The sequence below is a fragment of the Syngnathus floridae genome, chromosome 5 (genome assembly GCF_059516105.1).
Source record: "Syngnathus floridae isolate MCC-2025c chromosome 5, RoL_Sflo_1.0, whole genome shotgun sequence".
In the NCBI taxonomy this organism is placed as follows: Eukaryota; Metazoa; Chordata; class Actinopteri; order Syngnathiformes; family Syngnathidae; genus Syngnathus; species Syngnathus floridae.
The window spans coordinates 20,155,273-20,179,510 of NC_142417.1; the positions used below are offsets into that span (position 1 = coordinate 20,155,273).

At 37.5% G+C, this 24,238-nt stretch overlaps 2 protein-coding genes across 9 annotated transcripts; both read left to right on the top strand.

Annotated features, from left to right (window-relative positions):
* The first annotated feature begins 11,921 nt into the window (after window positions 1-11,921).
* LOC148398493 (uncharacterized) lies at window positions 11,922-19,770 on the top strand. Of its 8 annotated transcripts, none has more exons than XM_088376611.1 (3): window positions 11,922-13,006; window positions 14,411-17,908; window positions 17,991-18,114. In XM_088376611.1, the coding sequence occupies exons 2-3, from the start codon at window positions 14,602-14,604 to the stop codon at window positions 18,011-18,013; spliced, it is 3,330 nt and encodes a 1,109-aa protein (XP_088232737.1). In that variant the 5' UTR covers window positions 11,922-13,006; window positions 14,411-14,601; the 3' UTR covers window positions 18,014-18,114. The 8 variants fall into 8 exon arrangements, with proteins under 8 accessions (XP_088232737.1, XP_088232734.1, XP_088232733.1 ...); XM_088376608.1 differs by adding an exon at window positions 19,204-19,770 and having other exon boundaries at window positions 12,505-13,006; window positions 14,411-19,077; XM_088376609.1 differs by having other exon boundaries at window positions 12,557-13,006; window positions 14,411-17,434; window positions 17,657-19,770.
* A 22-nt stretch (window positions 19,771-19,792) lies between these two features.
* LOC148398494 (ATP-dependent DNA helicase PIF1-like) lies at window positions 19,793-21,512 on the top strand. The gene is made up of 4 exons (XM_088375391.1): window positions 19,793-20,578; window positions 20,627-20,730; window positions 20,971-21,277; window positions 21,393-21,512. The coding sequence occupies exons 1-4, from the start codon at window positions 19,793-19,795 to the stop codon at window positions 21,510-21,512; spliced, it is 1,317 nt and encodes a 438-aa protein (XP_088231517.1).
* Window positions 21,513-24,238: the final 2,726 nt, after the last annotated feature.

Genomic DNA, 24,238 nt, shown 5'->3' on the forward strand with positions numbered 1-24,238 from the left:
CATTCTCAATGGCAGATTCGACATTTCACATTTACGTCATTCCCCTTTTAAATTCACCTCATTCAGCACATTCAAACCACATTCGGAATGATTCTCGACATTCCCAAAATTCCCAAATTCAAAAATTTCACGTTTTCACGTTAAAAATTTCGACAAAATTTCACAAAATTTGGTTTTTCACCTCTAATTTCTACATTCTTTGACCGATTCAACCCATTCCAACTTTCAACTGTTCATCTTTTGCCTACCTATTCCACACCTTCCCACTTACCAAAATTTCCCAAAATTTTATTTTGAAATTCACACCAAATTCTACAAAATTTCGTTTTTTCACTCTAAATTCTACATTTTTCAACCGATTCAACCCATTCCAACTTTATTCACTTTGGTCACTTCATCCTTACCATATTCACCCCTTCACCCCCACTTCCACTATGCTTACACAATTCAACCCTTGACCCCCACTTCCAGTGTGGCGGCCATCTTGGATTGACCCTGAAGTGCTCCCAATGAACCTAGAATGAACCGGAAGTGCCCCAATTCGAACAGGAAGTGACCTTAGGTAAACAGGAAGTGACCTCAGGTAAACCGGAAGTGACCCCAAATCAAACCGGAAGTGACCCAAATCAAACCGGAAGTGACCCCAAATGAACCGGAAGTGACCCCAGGTAAACCGGAAGTGACCCTAAATCAAACCGGAAGTGACCTTTTTAAACCGGAAGTGACCTTTTTAAACCGGAAGTGACCCCAAATAAACCGGAAGTGACCCAAATAGACCGGAAGTGACCCAAATCAAACCGGAAGTGACCCCAAATGAACCGGAAGTGACCTCAAGTAAACCGGAAGTGACCCCAAATCAAACCGGAAGTGACCTTTTTAAACCGGAAGTGACCTTTTTAAACCGGAAGTGACCCCAAATAAACCGGAAGTGACCTCAGCTAGACCGGAAGTGCCTCTTATCAAACCGGAAGTGACCCAAATAGACCGGAAGTGACCCAAATCAAACCGGAAGTGACCTTATTTCAACATTAACTGCCCTAAATAGCTACATTAGGCGCTAACTTTTGCATTTATTGTCCGATTGAACCCGTTTCAACATTTTAACCCCAAAAGTGAACCTCCTGAAGCCGTTTTTTATCGTTTTGTTCCAAATTTCAAAAAATTTTGGCGCAATTGTTTTTTCTTTTAATTCCCACTCATTCTCTATGGGGATTCAAGATTTGCTCTAACTTCTACATTATTTAACCGTTTCAACCCGTTCCAACTTTCAACTGTTCATCTTTTGCCTACCTATTCAACAATCTCCCACTTACCAAAAATTCCAAACTTTCAAATTTGAAATTCAACCAAATTCACCAAAATTCTGTATTACACTTCTATTTTCCACATTTCTCAAGAAATTCAACTAATTTCAACATCATTCGGCATCATTCCCCAAGAAGTGATTCAAAGTATTCGCCTTCACACGCAATTTCTCCAGAAATTGCATTTTCTAGTTATTATTATTATTCAACTTATTCCTCTCACTTTTTTGGCACCTAACTAGTCCTACATGCTTCAACTGATTCACCCCATTCTAACTTTCACACATTCCAAAAATTCATGGCATGCTTGCTACCATTTTTTTTGTTGATAACATTTACCGTTTTTGTGTAATTAGCAAATTTGTGACTTTTAAATCCCCATTCATTCTTAATGGAGATTTCAACACGAGCCACTTTCCCGCGTGGGTTCGAATTTTACAGTGGGCGGAATTTATTTAAAAAAAAAGTAGAATAACAATAGTGTGAAGGTCTTCGCCTTCACGCGCAATTTCTCCAGGAATTGCAGATTGCTAGTTATTATTATTATTCAACTTATTCCTCCCACTTTTTTGACACCTAACTAGTCCTACATGCTTCAACCGATTCACCCCGTTCAAACTTTCACACATTCCAAAAATTCATGGCATGCTTGCTACCATTTTTTTTTGTTCATAACATTAACCGTTTTTGTGTAATTAGCAAATTTGTGACTTTTAAATCCCCATTTATTCTTAATGGCGATTTCAACACGAGCCATTTCCCTGCGTGGGTTCGAATTTTACACATGACACATTGGTCGTCTCACCATTACACAAACTCACACGACACTGGCTGCAATTTTTTTCGTAATAAACATTTATGGTCTTTGCATAATTAGTACATTTGTGCTATAAATTACGCATTCATTCTTAATGGCGCATTCAACATGAACATTCATGACATTAAGCAAATTACACCACTTCAGAAAAGCAAATAAATTAGCTCAGGTGGTAACACGGGCGCTTGTTAACTCGAGCCGCTTCCCCGCGTGAGTTCGATTCCAACTGTGGGTACTGCTTTTTTTCCTTTTTATTCACTGCTTAATATTTTTAACGCTTGTAACTTGTCATTTTACCATTTATTTTAATAATAATTTATTCTCCTTTTTATTCTTCCCGCTTATCATTTTTAATGCTTATCATTTGTAACTCTCGTCATTTTCCCATTTATTGAATAATAATTTGATTTCCTTTATATTCTTCCCGCTTATCATTTATATCGTTTATCATTTGTAACTTTTGTCATTTTCCCATTTATTTTATAATAATTTAATTTCCTTTTTATTCTTCCACTTATCATTATTCACGCTTTTCATTTGTAACTCTCGTCATTTTCCCATTTATTTTATTCATAATTTATCATTTATTTCCCTTTTTATTTTTCCCACTCATCATTTTTCCTATTTATTTTATTTATCATCATTTATCATTATTTATTTCCCTTTTTATTTTTACCACTTATTTTTCCCATTTATTTCATTCATCATCATTTCTCATCATTTATTTCCCTTTTTATTTTTCCTGCTTATCATTTTAACACATTATTTTGCCCATTTACTTTATTCATCATCATTTTTCCTGTCTTTCATTTCGAAACAAGTAGAATAACAATAGTGCGAAGGTCTTCGCCTTCACACGCAATTTCTCCAGGAATTGCAATTCTAGTTATTGTGTGAAGGCGAAGGCCTTCACACATTGTTATTCTACTTTATTATTATTATTATTATTATTATTATTATTGTGTGAAGGCGAAGGCCTTCACACATTGTTATTCTACTTTATTATTATTGTGTGAAGGCGAAGCCTTCACACATTGTTATTCTACTTTATTGTGTGAAGGCGAAGGCCTTCACACATTGTTATTCTACTTTATTATTATTATTATTATTATTATTATTATTATTATTCAACTTATTCCTCCCACTTTTTTGACACCTAACTAGTCCTACATGCTTCAACCGATTCACCCCATTCAAACTTTCACACATTCCAAAAATTCATGGCATGCTTGCTACCATTTTATTTGTTCATAACATTTACCGTTTTTGTGTAATTAGCAAATTTGTGACTTTTAAATCCCCATTCATTCTTAATGGCGATTTCAACACGAGCCACTTTCCCGCGTGGGTTCGAATTTTACACGTGTCACATCTGGCGTCTCACCATTACACAAACTCACACGACACTGGCTGCAGTTATTTTCGTCATAAGCATTTATCGTTTTTGCATAATTAGTACATTTGTGGTGTAAAATGACGCATTCATTCTTAATGGCGCATTCAACATGAACATTCTTGATATTAAGCAAATTCCACCACTTCAAAAAAGCAAACCAAATAGCTCAGTTCGTAAAGCGGGCCCTTCAGGTCACTGGCCACTTCCCCGCGTGAGTTCGATTCCAACTGCGGGTACTGCTTTTTTTCCTTTTTATTCACTGCTTAATATTTTTAACGCTTACGATTTGTAACTTGTCATTTTACCATTTATTTTAATAATAATTTATTTTCCTTTTTATTCTTCCCGCTTATCATTTTTAATGCTGATCATTTGTAACTCTCAGCATTTTCCCATTTATTGAATAATAATTTGATTTCCTTTATATTCTTCCCGCTTATCATTTATATCGTTTATCATTTGTAACTTTTGTCATTTTCCCATTTATTTTATAATAATTTAATTTCCTTTAATTCTTCCCGCTTATCATTATTCACGCTTTTCATTTGTAACTCTCGTCATTTTCCCATTTATTTTATTCATAATTTATCATTTATTTCCCTTTATATTTTCCCACTCATCATTTTTCCTATTTATTTTATTTATCATCATTTATCATTATTTATTTCCCTTTTTATTTTTACCACTTATTTTTCCCATTTATTTCATTCATCATCATTTGTCATCATTTATTTCCCTTTTTATTTTTCCTGCTTATCATTTTAACACATCATTTTACCCATTTACTTTATTCATCATCATTTATATTCATTAATTGCCCTTTTTCATTTTTCCTGTCTTTCTTTTCGAAAAAAGTAGAATAACAATAGTGCGAAGGTCTTCGCCTTCACACGCAATTTCTCCAGGAATTGCAATTCTAGTTGTGTGAAGGCGAAGGCCTTCACACATTGTTATTCTACTTTATTATTATTATTATTATTATTATTATTATTATTATTAAACAACTTATTCCGCCCGCTTTTTTGGCACCTAACTAGTCCTACATGCTTCAACCGATTCACCCCGTTCAAACTTTCACACATTCCAAAAATTCATGGCATGCTTGCTACCATTTTTTTTGTTGATAACATTTACCGTTTTTGTGTAATTAGCAAATTTGTGACTTTTAAATCCCCATTCATTCTTAATGGCGATTTCAACACGAGCCACTTTCCCGCGTGGGTTCGAATTTTACATGTGTCACATCTGGCGTCTCACCATTACACAAACTCACACGACACTGGCTGCAGTTTTTTCGTCATAAACATTTATCGTTTTTGCATAATTAGTACATTTGTGGTGTAAAGTTACGCATTCATTCTTATTGGCGCATTCAACATGAACCTTCATCACATTAATCAAATTACACCACTTCAAAAAAGCAAATCAATTAGCTCACTTGGTAACGCGGGCGTTTATTAACTCGAGCCGCATCACCGCGTGAGTTCGATTCCAACTGCGGGTACTACTTTTTTTCCTTTTTATTCACTGCTTAATATTTTTCACGCTTATGATTTGTAACTTGTCATTTTACCATTTATTTTAATAATAATTTATTTTCCTTTTTATTCTTATCACTTATCATTTTTAATGCTTATCATTTGTAACTCGCGTCATTTTCCCATTTATTGTATAATAATTTGATTTCCTTTATATTCTTCCCGCTTATCATTTTTATCGTTTATCATTTGTAACTTTTGTCATTTTCCCATTTATTTTATAATAATTTAAGTTCCTTTAAATTCTTCCCGCTTATCATTATTCACGCTTTTCATTTGTAACTCTCGTCATTTTCCCATTTATTTTATTCATAATTTATCATTTATTTCCCTTTTTAGTTTTCCCACTCATCATTTTTCCTATTTATTTTATTTATCATCATTTATCATTATTTATTTCCCTTTTTATTTTTACCACTTATTTTTCCCATTTATTTCATTCATCATCATTTATTTCCCTTTTTATTTTTCCTGCTTATCATTTTAACACATCATTTTATCCATTTACTTTATTCATCATCATTCATATTCATTAATTGCCCTTTTTCATTTTTCCTGTCTTTCATTTCTAAAAAAGTAGAATAACAATAGTGCGAAGGTCTTCGCCTTCACACGCAATTTCTCCAGGAATTGCAATTCTAGTTATTATTATTATTCAACTTATTCCTCTCACTTTTTTGGCACCTAACTAGTCCTACATGCTTCAACTGATTCACCCCATTCTAACTTTCACACATTCCAAAAATTCATGGCATGCTTGCTACCATTTTTTTTGTTGATAACATTTACCGTTTTTGTGTAATTAGCAAATTTGTGACTTTTAAATCCCCATTCATTCTTAATGGAGATTTCAACACGAGCCACTTTCCCGCGTGGGTTCGAATTTTACAGTGGGCGGAATTTATTTAAAAAAAAAGTAGAATAACAATAGTGTGAAGGTCTTCGCCTTCACGCGCAATTTCTCCAGGAATTGCAGATTGCTAGTTATTATTATTATTCAACTTATTCCTCCCACTTTTTTGACACCTAACTAGTCCTACATGCTTCAACCGATTCACCCCGTTCAAACTTTCACACATTCCAAAAATTCATGGCATGCTTGCTACCATCTTTTTTGTTGATAACATTTACCGTTTTTGTGTAATTAGCAAATTTGTGACTTTTAAATCCCCATTCATTCTTAATGGCGATTTCAACACGAGCCATTTTCCCGCGTGGGTTCGAATTTTACACGTGTCACATCTGGCGTCTCACCATTACACAAACTCACACGACTGGCTGCAGTTTTTTTCGTCATAAACATTTATCGTTTTTGCATAATTAGTACATTTGTGGTGTAAAATTACGCATTCATTCTTAATGGCGCATTCAACGTGAACATTCATGAAATTAAGCAAATACGACCACTTCAAAAGAGCTAACCAATTAGCTCACTTGGTCACGCGGGTGCTGATTAACTCGAGCCGCTTCCCCGCGTGAGTTCGATTCCGACTGTGGGCACTGCTTTTTTTTTCGTTTTTATTCACTGCTTAATATTTTTAACGCTTATGATTTGTAACTTGTCATTTTACTATTTATTTTAAAAATAATTTATTTTCCCTTTTATTCTTCCCGCTTATCATTTTTAATGCTTATCAATTTTAACTCTCGTCATTTTCCCATTTATTGTATAATAATTTGATTTCCTTTATATTCTTCCCGCTTATCATTTTTATCGTTTATCATTTGTAACTGTTGTCATTTTCCCATTTATTTTATAATAATTTAATTTCCTTTTTATTCTTCCCGCTTATCATTATTCACGCTTTTCATTTGTAACTCTCGTCATTTTCCCATTTATTTTATTCATAATTTATCATTTAGTTCCATTTTTATTTTTCCCACTCATCATTTTTCCTATTTATTTTATTTATCATCATTTATCATTATTTATTTCCCTTTTTATTTTTACCACTTATTTTTCCCATTTATTTCATTCATCATCATTTCTCATCATTTATTTCCCTTTTTATTTTTCCTGTTCATCATTTTAACACATCATTTTACCCATTTACTTTATTCATCATCATTTATATTCATTGCCCTTTTTCATTTTTCCTGTCTTTCATTTCGAAAAAAGTAGAATAACAATAGTGCGAAGGTCTTCGCCTTCACACGCAATTTCTCCAGAAATTGTTATTATTATTGTGTGAAGGCGAAGGCCTTCACACATTGTTATTCTACTTTATTATTATTATTATTATTATTATTGTGTGAAGGCGAAGGCCTTCACACATTGTTATTCTACTTTATTATTATTATTATTATTATTATTATTATTATTATTAAACAACTTATTCCGCCCGCTTTTTTGACACCTAACTAGTCCTACATGCTTCAACCGATTCACCCCGTTCAAACTTTCACACATTCCAAAAATTCATGGCATGCTTGCTACCATTTTTTTTGTTGATAACATTTACCGTTTTTGTGTAATTAGCAAATTTGTGACTTTTAAATCCCCATTCATTCTTAATGGCGATTTCAACACGAGCCACTTTCCCGCGTGGGTTCGAATTTTACACGTGCCACATCTGGCGTCTCACCATTACACAAACTCACACGACACTGGCTGCAGTTTTTTCGCCATAAACATTTATCGTTTTTGCATAATTAGTACATTTGTGGTATAAAATTATGCATTCATTCTTAATGGCGCATTCAACATGAACATTGATGACATTAAGCAAATTCCACCACTTCAAAAAAGCAAACCAAATAGCTCAGTTAGTAAAGCGGGCCCTTCAGGTCTCTGGCCACTTCCCCGCGTGAGTTCGATTCCGACTGTGGGTACTGCTTTTTTTCCTTTTTATTCACTGCTTAATATTTTTAACGCTTACGATTTGTAACTTGTCATTTTACCATTTATTTTAATAATAATTTATTTTCCTTTTTATTCTTCCCGCTTATCATTTTTAATGCTTATCATTTGTAACTCTCAGCATTTTCCCATTTATTGAATAATAATTTGATTTCCTTTATATTCTTCCCGCTTATCATTTATATCGTTTATCATTTGTAACTTTTGTCATTTTCCCATTTATTTTATAATAATTTTATTTCCTTTAATTCTTCCCGCTTATCATTATTCACGCTTTTCATTTGTAACTCTCGTCATTTTCCCATTTATTTTATTCATAATTTATCATTTATTTCCCTTTTCATTTTTCCCACTCATCATTTTTCCTATTTATTTTATTTCTCATCATTTAGCATTATTTATTTCCCTTTTTATTTTTACCACTTATTTTTCCCATTTATTTCATTCATCATCATTTCTCATCATTTATTTCCCTTTTTATTTTTCCTGCTTATCATTTTAACACATCATTTTACCCATTTACTTTATTCATCATCATTTATATTCATTAATTGCCCTTTTTCATTTTTCCTGTCTTTCATTTCGAAAAAAGTAGAATAACAATAGTGCGAAGGTCTTCGCCTTCACACGCAATTTCTCCAGGAATTGCAATTCTAGTTGTGTGAAGGCGAAGGCCTTCACACATTGTTATTCTACTTTATTATTATTATTATTATTATTATTATTATTATTATTAAACAACTTATTCCGCCCGCTTTTTTGGCACCTAACTAGTCCTACATGCTTCAACCGATTCACCCCGTTCAAACTTTCACACATTCCAAAAATTCATGGCATGCTTGCTACCATTTTTTTTGTTGATAACATTTACCGTTTTTGTGTAATTAGCAAATTTGTGACTTTTAAATCCCCATTCATTCTTAATGGCGATTTCAACACGAGCCACTTTCCCGCGTGGGTTCGAATTTTACATGTGTCACATCTGGCGTCTCACCATTACACAAACTCACACGACACTGGCTGCAGTTTTTTCGTCATAAACATTTATCGTTTTTGCATAATTAGTACATTTGTGGTGTAAAGTTACGCATTCATTCTTATTGGCGCATTCAACATGAACCTTCATCACATTAATCAAATTACACCACTTCAAAAAAGCAAATCAATTAGCTCACTTGGTAACGCGGGCGTTTATTAACTCGAGCCGCATCACCGCGTGAGTTCGATTCCAACTGCGGGTACTACTTTTTTTCCTTTTTATTCACTGCTTAATATTTTTCACGCTTATGATTTGTAACTTGTCATTTTACCATTTATTTTAATAATAATTTATTTTCCTTTTTATTCTTATCACTTATCATTTTTAATGCTTATCATTTGTAACTCGCGTCATTTTCCCATTTATTGTATAATAATTTGATTTCCTTTATATTCTTCCCGCTTATCATTTTTATCGTTTATCATTTGTAACTTTTGTCATTTTCCCATTTATTTTATAATAATTTAAGTTCCTTTAAATTCTTCCCGCTTATCATTATTCACGCTTTTCATTTGTAACTCTCGTCATTTTCCCATTTATTTTATTCATAATTTATCATTTATTTCCCTTTTTAGTTTTCCCACTCATCATTTTTCCTATTTATTTTATTTATCATCATTTATCATTATTTATTTCCCTTTTTATTTTTACCACTTATTTTTCCCATTTATTTCATTCATCATCATTTATTTCCCTTTTTATTTTTCCTGCTTATCATTTTAACACATCATTTTATCCATTTACTTTATTCATCATCATTCATATTCATTAATTGCCCTTTTTCATTTTTCCTGTCTTTCATTTCTAAAAAAGTAGAATAACAATAGTGCGAAGGTCTTCGCCTTCACACGCAATTTCTCCAGGAATTGCAATTCTAGTTATTATTATTATTCAACTTATTCCTCCCACTTTTTTGGCACCTAACTAGTCCTACATGCTTCGACCGATTCACCCCGTTCAAACTTTCACACATTCCAAAAATTCATGGCATGCTTGCTACCATTTTTTTTGTTGATAACATTTACCGTTTTTGTGTAATTAGCAAATTTGTGACTTTTAAATCCCCATTCATTCTTAATGGCGATTTCAACACGAGCCACTTTCCCGCGTGGGTTCGAATTTTACAGTGGGCGGAATTTATTTTCGAAAAAAGTAGAATAACAATAGTGTGAAGGTCTTCGCCTTCACGCGCAATTTCTCCAGGAATTGCAGATTGCTAGTTATTATTATTATTATTAAACAACTTATTCCGCCCGCTTTTTTGGCACCTAACTAGTCCTACATGCTTCAACCGATTCACCCCGTTCAAACTTTCACACATTCCAAAAATTCATGGCATGCTTGCTACCATTTTTTTTGTTGATAATATTTACCGTTTTTGTGTAATTAGCAAATTTGTGACTTTTAAATCCCCATTCATTCTTAATGGCGATTTCAACACGAGCCACTTTCCCGCGTGGGTTCGAATTCTACATGTGTCACATCTGGCGTCTCACCATTACACAAACTCACACGAGACTGGCTGCAGTTTTTTCGTCATAAACATTTATCGTTTTTGCATAATTAGTACATTTGTGGTGTAAAATTGCGCATTCATTCTTAATGGCGCATTCAACATGAACATTCATGACATTAAGCATATTACACCACCTCAAAAAAGCAAACCAATTAGCTCACTTGGTAACGCGGGCGCTTATTAACTAGAGCTGTTTTCCCGTGTGAGTTCGATTCCAACTACAGGTACTGCTTTTTTTCCTTTTTATTCACTGCTTAATATTTTTAACTCTTATGATTTGTAACTTGTCATTTTACCATTTATTTTAATAATAATTTATTTTCCTTTTTATTCTTCCCGCTTATCATTTTTAATGCTTATCATTTGCAACTCTCGTCATTTTCCCATTTATTGTATAATAATTTGATTTCCTTTATATTCTTCCCGCTTATCATTTTTATCGTTTATCATTTGTAACTTTTGTCATTTTCCCATTTATTTTATAATAATTTAATTTCCTTTTTATTCTTCCCGCTTATCATTATTCACGCTTTTCATTTGTAACTCTCGTCATTTTCCCATTTATTTTATTCATAATTTATCATTTATTTCCCTTTTTATTTTTCCCACTCATCATTTTTCCTATTTATTTTATTTCTCATCATTTATCATTATTTATTTCCCTTTTTATTTTTACCACTTATTTTTCCCATTTATTTCATTCATCATCATTTATCATCATTTATTTCCCTTTTTATTTTTCCTGCTTATCATTTTAACACATCATTTTACCCTTTTACTTTATTCATCATCATTTATATTCATTAATTGCCCTTTTTCATTTTTCCCGTCTTTCATTTCGAAAAAAGTAGAATAACAATAGTGCGAAGGTCTTCGCCTTCACACGCAATTTCTCCAGGAATTGCAATTCTAGTTATTATTGTGTGAAGGCGAAGCCTTCACACATTGTTATTCTACTTTATTATTATTATTATTCAACTTATTCCTCCCACTTTTTTGGCACCTAACTAGTCCTACATGCTTCGACCGATTCACCCCGTTCAAACTTTCACACATTCCAAAAATTCATGGCATGCTTGCTACCATTTTTTTTGTTGATAACATTTACCGTTTTTGTGTAATTAGCAAATTTGTGACTTTTAAATCCCCATTCATTCTTAATGGCGATTTCAACACGAGCCACTTTCCCGCGTGGGTTCGAATTTTACAGTGGGCGGAATTTATTTTCGAAAAAAGTAGAATAACAATAGTGTGAAGGTCTTCGCCTTCACGCGCAATTTCTCCAGGAATTGCAGATTGCTAGTTATTATTCAACTTATTCCTCCCACTTTTTTGACACCTAACTAGTCCTACATGCTTCAACCGATTCACCCCATTCAAACTTTCACACATTCCAAAAATTCATGGCATGCTTGCTACCATTTTATTTGTTCATAACATTTACAGTTTTTGTGTAATTAGCAAATTTGTGACTTTTAAATCCCCATTCATTCTTAATGGCGATTTCAACACGAGCCATTTTCCTGCGTGGGTTCGAATTTTACACGTGTCAGATCTGGCGTCTCACCATTACACAAACTCACACGACACTGGCTGCAGTTTTTTTCGTCATAAACATTTATCGTTTTTGCATAATTAGTACATTTGTGGTGTAAAATTACGCATTCATTCTTAATGGCGCATTCAACATGAACATTCATGACGTTAAGCAAATTACACCACTTCAAAATAGCAAACCAATTAGCTCACTTGGTAACGCGGGCGCTTAATAACTCGAGCCGCTTCCCCGTGTGAGTTCGATTCCAACTGTGGGTACTGCTTATTTTCCTTTTTATTCACTGCTTAATATTTTAACGCTTATGATTTGTAACTTGTCATTTTACCATTTATTTTAATAATAATGTATTTTCCTTTTTATTCTTCCCGCTTATCATTTTTAATGCTTATCATTTGTAACTCTTGTCGTTTTCCCATTTATTGTATAATAATTTGATTTCCTTTATATTCTTCCCGCTTATCATTTTTATCGTTTATCATTTGTAACTTTTGTCATTTTCCCATTTATTTTATAATAATTTAATTTCCTTTTTATTCTTCCCGCTTATCATTATTCACGCTTTTCATTTGTAACTCTCGTCATTTTCCCATTTATTTTATTCATAATTTATCATTTATTTCCCTTTTTATTTTTCCCACTCATCATTTTTCCTATTTATTTTATTTATCATCATTTATCATTATTTATTTCCCTTTTTATTTTCCCCAGTTATTTTTCCCTTTAATTTCATTCATCATCATTTATCATCATTTATTTCCCTTTTTATTTTTCCTGCTTATCATTTTAACACTCATCATTTTACCCATTTATTTTATTCATCATCATTTATCATCATTATTTTCCCTTTTTCATTTTTCCTTTCTTTCATATTCGGTGGAATAAAGCATTCATTTCCAACGGTACGCGAATGCATCATTTGCTATTCGCTAAGTGCGGTCGATTTGCACACCTGTTCAGTTTGCCTGCGGCTGACCAGACGTAAGTAAAAATGTGGTGTCTTGGTGCAATATTAACAATTGTATATGTTCAATTTACACGACACTAACCCTAAAGTTATTATTGGAATGTACAAACAGTTGAGCAGTTTCGCATTGCTGTTTTTGTGGTGTGATTTAGACTTTCCGCTCCGTTTATACACTTGAGCTGGTAAACTTCGTTTGTGTGGATTAAGTAAAAAGTAGCCCCCACTGTGGTAAAAATCAGGGAGAATTATCCGCGGATTTCCGTTTTTTGTCCGTCGAAAGTATCATTTTCGTGAATCGTGCGAATTCGTTGAGAAAAATCTTTTTTTATGTAGGGTTTTCCGGCCAGCTGGTCGGGAAACGTTACCCTCGGCGACTCGCGAGCATTCCCCACGCCCGCTTTGACGGCATGGTTTTGTGTATTCTCTGTCAAGATACGATCAGCTATGGAGGTTGCAACGCTAGGAACATTAGAAGAGCACATCAAAACAAAACAAAATAAACCCCAAAGCTAAGTTTTTACTTTTACAAGCATGTGGGTTTAGAAAGTCACATGACGTTACATGTAAGCTAATGTTAGCCTACTGTCATGAAATTGTTGAAGAAAAAATCTCTCTCTCTCTCTCTCTCTCTCTCTCTCTCTCTCTCTCTCTCTCTCTCTCTCTCTCTCTCTCTCTCTCTCTATATATATATATATATATATATATATATATCTATACTGTATGTGTATGTATATATATATATATATATATATATATATACTGCATTATATATATATATATATATATATATATATACTGCATGTGTATGTATATATATATATATATATACATATATTAAAATAAACATCAATTTCTTAAATAAAATTTAAATAAAAACCATGTGTCTCTTTTTATGGGCTTTGGATGTGTGCAATAATTAGTTATATATTGAACAAATCTAAGCTTTTCTTGTTCCATATTTGATAATCAAAACTAATTTGGGTCGCTAGGAAAAGGTTCGTTATTATATGTGGAGGCAGATACTTTACAATAAATATCGATGTTGGCCTGCGGCCTTGTCCAAATTTCAAATTTTGGACAGCTGTGTGTTTGAGTTTGACACCCCTGCCCTAAGTTAAATACAAAATATTCATCGCAGTTGAATCTGTGCCTCTTATCCCGATGTGCTTTATGGTGCGGAAAATACTGTAACTATATTGTATTTTTACCCAGAACAAAGTTTTTCATTACCAAATACAAACATGTCATACAATGTGTTTCGATTTCTCAATGCACCTGTATACGTGGCTCTGAATCATTTCCCCTTCCAAGACATTCTGTATATCAAGCTTTTGTGGATAACACCATTCCAAAATTCTGCACCACAAAGTTTGCATAAGATCGAAGCTTAGCTGTATTTGTTCTCTTTCTCTGCACAGGTCTGTGAACTGCGGCTGATCTGTGCCTGATCTTGCTGACCTGTGGCTGATCTTGCTGACCTGTGGCTGATCCACCTGACTTCTGGCTGATCCTGCTGATCCCAATACCCTGTCTTGTCTCTGTTCTACCTATTGTTTCTGCCTTCCTTCTGTCTAAACCCCATAAGTGGCGGAAACGATTTCAGATCGACATGCCGAAAAAGGGCAGGAGATCACAGTCTGTAAAGTTGTGCTGGGAGCGACGTGCTAAAACACGTATCTCCCAAGCACCTCTTCCACCTTCTGCTGATATCTCTGCCCGGCATGAGCGTGCTGTTGAAGCAACTGAAAGAGATACAAATGATTTGCAAATGGATAAACATGATACAAATGACAAGGAAATGATAACAAACAATACTGGACACTCTGAGAAGAATATTCCTGCTGAAGTTTCCATGGCTGTAACGGTACCAGTGCAACATGATTTGGTAATGTATGTGATGGCAACTCATAGCCAAGACCATCTGAGATACGGCCAATCCAGAAACAGTCAATGTGTGGCTAATTCCGTAACATTTCTGGCTTTCCTGCTGGATATAAATAACTTGACTACGTCTGACCTGGATGCTGTTCTCAGTGTGGGTAATAAACTGTATACATGTACTGTGGCTGCGTTGAAAGCCCGAGGATGCTTCCTAAACAGTTTTTTGACGGTTGATGAACTTCCAGAGATTGTAAGTAGTTCCACAAAACAGCATGTGTTAATTAGGAGTATGTCAAGGTGTGGATTTTTCACCTCTTTCCATGGAGATGCGCTCTTTCTGAACCTTTGCGACAGACTTGAGTGCTTGACATCAGAGGTCAGTTGCGCTCTTCTGATTATGCAGTCGACATGCATTGCTGTTTTCCGAGACCACCAAGGCAAGTACGGATATTTTGATCCTCACTCTAGAGGACGAGATGGCCTACCTGCTCACAATGGCACAGCTGTCATGATGCTTTTCGTGCGTCTGAATGACCTTAGAAATAAATTGACAGAGCTCTACACACGTTTGGACTGCTCCTGTAATTCTCAGTATGAGCTTGTACCAGTCCAGTTTGAACCTATTGATGTTCCTCCAAATGACACTGAGATGGTGCCATGTACTTCATTGCAATCTGTGCTGGCAGATGTTGATGACGACGGTGTAAGCAAAGCTGTTTCCGAGATGTCATATTTGGAGATGAGTGATTCTACAACACCTGCTGGTGAACAACGTCACTGCGACGAGTTGATCGATGACGATAGCGAAGTGGTTTCTTGGACTACAGGTAAAGAGCTCCAACGCTTGTCAAAAATTCCGAAATCAAGTAGGAGAAAATTTCTAAGACGAATGAAGGCACAGGAAAATTTGAATGCTAAATCTGAACAAAGACTTACAAAACAGGAACTAAAGAGAAGAAATAAAAATCAGAGAAATAAGGAAAGGTACAGTCAAAATTTAGAGATAAGACAAAGGAAGAGGTGTTATGTTACAACGCGTTATCAGCAAGACGTACATTTTCGGACTAAACAAAAATCCTATTATACACAACGTTGTAAGACTGATCATATCTTTAAGAAGAAAAATCATTTCCGCTTCTTACTTCGTTATAAGACAGATGATTGTTTTCGAATGGGACGATGCACCTACATAACGCAACGTTACCGTGATGATCCTGAGTTTAATGCAAGGCAACGTTCCTACGTAACGCAACGTTACCGTGACGACCCTGAATTTAATGCAAGGCAACATTCTTACGTAACGCAACGTTACCACGACGACCCTGAGTTTAATGCGAGACAGCGTACCTACGTAACGCAACGTTACCGTGACGACCCTGAGTTTAATGCAAGGCAACGTTCCTACGTAACGCAACATTACCGTGACGACCCTGAGTTTAATGCAAGGCAACGTTCCTACGTAACGCAACGTTACCGTTACGATCCTGGGTATAATGCAAGACAGCGTACCTACATAAAGCAACGTTACCGTGTCGACCCTGATTTTAAAGCAAGACAACGTACCTACATTACAGAACGTTACCGTGACAATCTTGCATTTAAAACAAGACAGCGCATGTATGTTACACAGCGTTATCGTGACGATTTTAGATTTAATTCTAGACAGCGCTTTTACTTTAAACATCGTTATTCAAGCAATCCTGAGTTCAGAGCTAAACATCAGGAAATCATGAGGTCCATCATGAGAACAAAATCTGATTCATTGCGTAATAAAACAATGACCAGAGCAAGTACGATTTTACAAAAATACAAGATCATAAATCTGCTATGTAGAGAGCGAAATGAATGTGCATTAATGAAAGCCGTCGACCTATTCAAAGACGAAATTAAGAACGGACCCACATTTGTTTGCACAGTTTGCCACAGAGCCTTATTTCCCAACCAGGTACAGTCTTGCCGGCGTCGCCTTTATAAGAAGAACCGAGATGTTGTTGCGCGTTGTCTCACGGGACAATTTGTTCATATTTGTAATGATGAATGTCAGACGTCGTGTAGAGTACTGGCTGAAAGAAAACTGGAGTGGATATGTCACACCTGCCATACACATCTCAAGGATGGTAAAATGCCAGCAATCGCTGTTGCAAACAATCTCACTCTAGCTGATATTCCAACAGAACTGCGTGGCTTGAACATATTAGAGAGACACCTCATTTCCAAATGCATAGCGTTTGCCAAAATTGTACCACTTCCCAAAGGTCAACAACGAGCCATTCGCGGAAATGTTGTCTGCGTGCCGTCGGAAGTACAGGAGACAGTCAATGCCTTGCCGAGGATAAGAAGTAAGTCGCAGATGTTGAGAGTGAAACTGAAGAGACGACTTTGCTACAAAGGCCATCAGTTTTTTCAAACTGTCACTTGGTCCAAGCTAATGAGCGCTCTGATAAAACTGAAGCAAATTCATCCTCAATACAGAAGCATAACTATCCGTGACGATCCGGACCTTTGCGACCCAACCCTCACTGATGATGAGAGCAGCTCAGATGAAGCGGAAATGAGCGACAGTGAGTACAATGAGGAAGCTCTGGAGGAGATATACAGATTTGAGAGTGAAGCTCTGTGTGGAATGAACGGTGACTCGCAAAATGTCAACAGGGGTAACAATCAGCAACAAGAAAATGTAGAAGAAGATGGTGGAGTTATTCTTGAATCATGTCTCCAACCAAGTGACGTGTCAGAGGAAATTATGAGTTTTACTGAGGGCATTTACTCTGTTGCTCCTGCAGAAAGAAATAACCCAGTAAGCTTTTTCAAGACTCCCAAACTCGAGGCCATGGCTTTTCCAGCGCAGTTCCCGACCGGGCAAAACACGCTCGATGAAGACAGACCGATAAAACTCACGCCGAGCAAGTATTTCAAAACCCGACTGTGTTGTGTGGATGAACGTTTTGCGAGGGATCCGACCTATTTGTTCTTTGCTCAGTTTGTGACCGAAATCTACCAGGCGACGTCGAGCATGACAAGACAGCTACGCAAAGGTAAACCGTTTACCCGAGATGGTCGAAGAATTACCAACGCTATGCTTCAGGACAAACGTCAAGTTGAAAAACTGGTGCGCAGCAAAGATGCCGTCCGCTTCATGACGCCACTGAGAGGCACGCCAGCCGATTGGGAGAGAACCACCAAAGATCTTTTTGCAATGATCCGACAGCTGGGTACACCCACGTTCTTTTGCACATTTTCTGCTGCTGAAATGCGTTGGGAAGAGGTCATCACTGCCATTAATGCGCAACAAGGTGATGTAGTGAATTTTGCTGAACTGGACTGGGCAACCAAGTGTGAAATTCTACGCGGCAATCCGGTGACGACAATGCGCATGTTTGACAAACGCGTGGAAGCTCTGTTCAGAGATTTGATCCTCTCTCCGGCACAACCGATTGGTGAAGTGGTTGACTACTTTTACCGATTAGAGTTTCAGCACAGAGGAAGTCCTCACATACATTGCCTCATATGGGTTCGAGGTGCCCCTGTATTTGAGGAGTCTTCAGACAAAGCCATCTGTGATTTTGTATCCCGCTACATCTCTGCTGAGCTGCCTGACCCGCTAAAGGAACCCGAACTGTACAAAAAAGTCACAGAAGTTCAGATGCACAGCAAAAGTCACTCCAAAACGTGTGTCAAACACCAGGGTGCAAATTGCCGCTTTGGATTCCCCAAACAACCGTGCCACGAAACGATGATCATCAGACCTGCGCCCGTTGACGATGACAATCGAGATCGACACGGGGACAATCGCTCGGCGGCCAACTCCAAGCTTGTTCCCGTGCTAAATCTGCTGAATGAGTCTGAAACTTCATCCTTGACTTTGCCTCAGCTACTGTCTAAATGCAACCTCACTGGTGACGACTACATGAACTGTTTGCACCAGACGGCCTCGTCGAGTTCTGTCGTGCTTAAGCGAGAACCTAAAGACTGCTGGGTCAACTACTACAACCGCCATTTGCTTCTTGCCTGGGATGGAAACCTGGACATCCAGTACATCCTGAATGCCTATTCTTGCATTGCATACATCTGCAGCTACATCAGCAAAGCGGAACACGGTCTGAGCCAATACCTGAAATCGGTTATTGAAAACTCCCGCAACGAAAACGTCAACGAGAACGACGAAATGAAACAAATTATGCAAGCGTACTCCAAGAAGAGAGAAGTGAGTGCTCAGGAGTGTGTGACGCGCGCATGCGGCTTGCATATGAAACAGTCGTCTCGCAGTGTGGTATTTGTACAAACGAGTGAGAATGCGCTGAAAATGAGTTATCCTCTCTCACTGCTTGAGGGCAAAACCCAGGACTCGCACGAAGTGTGGATGACTGGCCTGCCAGACAAATATAAATGCAGACCTCAAGCGGAGGAATTTGAAGTAATGTGCTTGGCTGAATTTGCATCAACGTGCAGAATTGTTTACGGCAAACAAGTCAAAGGTAAAAACGTTTTGCGTCTGCTGAACGACATGGGGTTTGTACAAAAAAGAACAGAAAAACCTGCGGTCATCAAATATTGTAAAGTCTCGGAACAAAAGAATCCAGAGGAATATCACCGCACCTTGCTCAAGCTGTACCTGCCTCATCGTGCCGATTGCCAGTACACAGGCGTGCGCTCAGTTACCGTACGCCGACCATGTGGAGCGAGTGTCCGAAATTGTCAAAAGGAACAGAAAAATGTACGAGAAACACAGTGGAGACATTGAAGATGCCATCAGGGAGTTGGAGGAAAGTGGGTTCAATGTAAACGAATGGTACCACCTGGCTCCGGAGAGTGAGCTGCAAAGACTCGAATGCATTGAGGAAATCAACGCGAGAGACGACCCGAATGAGAACGCGGAGGAAAATGTCCCCGACTATAACGTGAGTTCGGCGACAACACAAATGGCTATTGTGACTGAACCTGCTGCCATCGATCCCACGGTGTTACGCGGTATGTATCGAAACTTGAACCGAAAACAAGCATCCGTCTTCTACAAAGTCCGAGATTGGTGCGTAAAACGTGCATGTAGCTCAAAGCCGATCGAGCAATTTTTTTACTATGTCAACGGTGGCGCTGGGACCGGCAAATCGCATCTGATCAAATGTATCCATGCGGAGGCCACGAAAATACTTCTCAGACTACCACGATTGGCTGAGGAAGCAGACATTTCCAAACAGACAGTTGTTCTCGCAGCCTTCACCGGTACGGCGGCATTCAATATTTCAGGGACGACTTTGCATTCTCTCCTCAAACTGCCGAGAAGTCTCAAATCCCCGTATCAAGGCCTGGGCAACAAACTAGACGAAGTCAGAGCGGAGCTTTCGATCGCTGAAATACTCATTATCGACGAGATTTCCATGGTGTCGAAAGACCTCTTTGCCTATGTGAATACCAGATTGAAACAAATCAAAGGAATCAATTTACCTTTTGGCGGCATGTCTGTACTTGCTGTCGGAGATTTCTTTCAGCTCCCTCCTGTGAGACAATCCAAACCTTTGTGCGTGTGCGATCCCACTCGGCTGGACCACTGGCGTGACAACTTCAAAAAGATCACGCTCACGGACATCATGAGGCAGAAAGACGATGCCGCCTTTGCCGAAGTGCTGAACAGACTCCGCGTCAAAGACAGGTCGGACGAACTCTCTGAACCGGACGCAGCTCTGCTTGCTACGAGGTACGCTTCTCCAGTAAGCTGTCCAAAGAATGTTCTGCATATTTTTGCCACCAATAAACAGGTAGATGGCCATAATTCTGCAATGCTGGATCTGCTTCACAAGGACATTGTACAAATTGACGCAGATGACTACAAGAAAGACAAAAAAACTGGCAGAATGGCAAGGTAAGCGACCCCTGTCCAAGGACCTAAGAACGGGTTGCCCGACTCGATCAAAGTCGCAGTCGGCGCTCGCGTTATAATCACACGCAATATTGATGTTCAAGCAGGTCTGTGCAATGGGACATTTGCAAAAATTGTGCAATTGGTGAACTACCCAAATGAAGCGCGTGTACAGAAACTTGGGCTGGAACTAGGCTGTGTCACTAAGACAACAAGTGCTGCGAATTCTGTGTTCATTGACAGACAGGAGGAGAGGATGCAGAATTACGGAGTGGTGCGCCGGCAGTTTCCCATTAAGCTTTCTTTTGCCTGCACGATCCATAAGGTACAAGGCATGACAACATCAGAGGCCGCTGTTTCGCTGAAAGGAGTTTTCGAACACGGCATGGGCTACGTAGCTCTGAGTAGAGTGACTTCGCTCAGCGGTCTTCATATTCTGCATATGGATGAGAGAAGAATTCATGCGAATCCGGAAATCACTGCTGCTCTTGCTGAAATGACAGAGGATTCGTTGGACAGTATAATGCCCCTGTTTCACGTCATGCCGAGGGTAGATAAAGCAAAGGACCTGATCGTCGTCCATCATAACACCGAAGGGCTGTCTTGTCACGTGCAGGATATCGCGTGTCACCATGAACTGCGTTTTGCTGTTTTGTGCCTCACAGAAACACACCTCAGAGGATCTGCGGCTGCCTGCTTGGAAGGCTATACCATGTTTCACAGGAATCGAAGTGATTCTTATACAACCTGTCCCGACTTGGCGACAAAACTTGGTGGTGGCGTAGGTATTTGTGTCAAAAGTCACATCGCAGCCCAGGGAAAAAAAATACGTACAGGGTGTGACCGATATTGAATTTGTTGCGGTGAAACTCGAAGCGCCCATCAATTTGTTGATCGCTGCCGTTTACAGGCCTCCGGGCCACAGTCTGCGCGCATTTCTACCAAGCTTGGAAAATCTGTTACGTTATCTTGAAGTCATGGACCATCATCAAATCTTGGTATGTGGCGATTTTAACGAAGATGCGCTCTCTGCCTCGTACAAGCCCGTTCTTGAATTGTTTTGCTCAAAGGGTTACACGCAGCTCATAACCACTGCTACCACTGACAAAAACACATTGATTGACCTCATTTTTGTCTCTCGACCTCAGTGTGCTCTTTATTCAGGTGTCCTGCAAACATACTACAGCTATCATAATCCTGTTTTCTGTGTTTTGGACAGTGAAAGGTAAGACAAATCTAAATTGTGCATTTCAGCATTTGGAAAATTATCAAGGACGGAAATCAGATGGTGTAAGTGACGGTGTGCGGTGGGTGATTTGTTGAATTGAGATGAGTTGGTATCAGAGGCGTAGGTGGCTCAGAAAGGCAAATGTAATGTTGACATTAGGCATACACCTCACGATTTAAAAATATATATAAAATACAGACGAATGTGAATAGTGGTACACTATATTTTACACTAATAGTATAAATGATGATTTATATATTATGCTGATAATTTAAATGTCTGAACTGATCTCTGTAGATGTAAATCAAGTTGAGTTAAGGGAAGGCGCTCAACCAGCTGGGGTTGCTTTAGAGCTGCACCTTCTTGGGCCGCCCATGCATGCGGCAGTATCTGCACCTGCTGGGCAAACAACCTTTGAAGGCGAGAGGGTGGCGAGGGGATGGCACGGCCGTTGACGCCTAAAACAATCTTGGTGCTGGTAAGACTTGCAGAAATAACTGCAAGTCTACTCGTCTGTCGGATCGACGAGAGATTCCATCTCATCGTCCATCAAAGAGAAGGCTCTTAAAATTTTAAAAAGCCTTCCTTTGACTCAACTTGATTTAAATTTGACACTTTTAAAATTTTGAACTCTTTAAATATTTAACTTTTAAACTTTTAATATGTTTACATTTTGGAAATGAACTAAGAGGCGACTTTTTAACTTTTTACATTTTTTTTCATTCTAATTCTACAATCAAATTTTAAACATGATTTCAGGGAAGGACGTTTAATTCTAATCCTACAATCAAATTTTAAAGCTGACCTAAGGAAAGGCCTTTTAAACTTTTTTATCATTAGTTTTTTATTTTTATTTTAAAAATGTTTAACGTCATAATCACGAGGCGAGAACAGAAAACAGACGAGGTAAATTGCTCATCAATAAACATGATTTTTCCTTGTCTTTGTAAAGACACTATATGCTTCTATTTTACTCCGGTATTTTACGAGTTTCTTTTATCTGGCGAAAGCAGTTCATCCCACAATGGAGGCCAGAGGTAAGCATGATATATCACCTTATTGTAACATTTTGTAATTCATAGCCATTCGCTTTACTTGATTGTCCTTTTTTTTTTTTCTCCACAAAGACCTTGAGCATGCAAAAACTTTCATCGTGGACCAATGACTCCCAAACCAGGGAGGCAAGAAGCAAGACATATTCTTCCGTGTGTAGGCAGCAAATCTTTTATTGACTATTGTCACAAAACACCCCTTAATTTTAAATGTTTTTCAACTCGTATCCTCACCAACTCAATGTTTGTTGTTTCAGTTTTTCCGTGTTTCCTGTAACTCCACGTGCTCCGTTTGTCAAGACAGGAGTTTGGCCCCTGTGGTACTCAACTTTGATGAGATATGGCCTGTCTTGCCAGAGAAATGACTGAAGAAGACGACACAGGTTCGTGAATGTGTTCACGTCATTCACTCTTTAGTACATGGATGCTAGTTGTACATGTGCTTGAAGTATTGTAATGTGATTTTCAAAAATGAATTCATAATGATATTATATTGTAGCACAGCGACAGCCAAGTCTTCCAAAAACACTCGTACGATGGAGGCCAGCATCATGGAACGCAAACTCCCAAACCAGCGTAGCAATCGTGACTTCTGCTGATTCTTCTATGGAACAATCAAGGGCACCTCTGGCAGATCTTCGCTTTGACTTGGACATCCACTTTTTTATTGTTTTTTTTTTTTTTTTTTTTTAAATGATGTCTATTATGTGCCCTCTCTGCATCCATTGCAGCCTGGTGATCCTGAAAGGGGGATCCTCCCATCTGTGGTCCCTTCTCAAGGTTTCTCATTTTTGCCCTGGTAGGGGTTTCTTGAGTTTTTCCTTGCCCTTTTGGGAGCTTAAGATCAGGGGGTGCTTTGAGAATAATTGCCAATTTGTCTATGTGAAACCCTTTGAGACTGCTTGTGATTTAGATCTATGTAAATATATTTTACTTGACTCTACTTCTATGAGTAGCCAGCAAGGAAAATTGTCAGGAAGCCCTTTTTATTTTTGCTGCTTTTCCTCAACACCTCCTTCATGTTTTTATAGTATCTTCTTCGGTATTGCCTGCGGGTCGACATGCAATGCAGACAAAGAACAGCCTGGCCTTTAACTTTTGGAAACTTGTCCCTCTGGTTTTACTCTATTAAGCCTCAGATACGTACAGTCTGTTTTCTGTTCTCCTTTATTTATTTATTTATTTATTTATTTATTTATTTATTTATTTATTTATTTGTTTACTTGTTTGA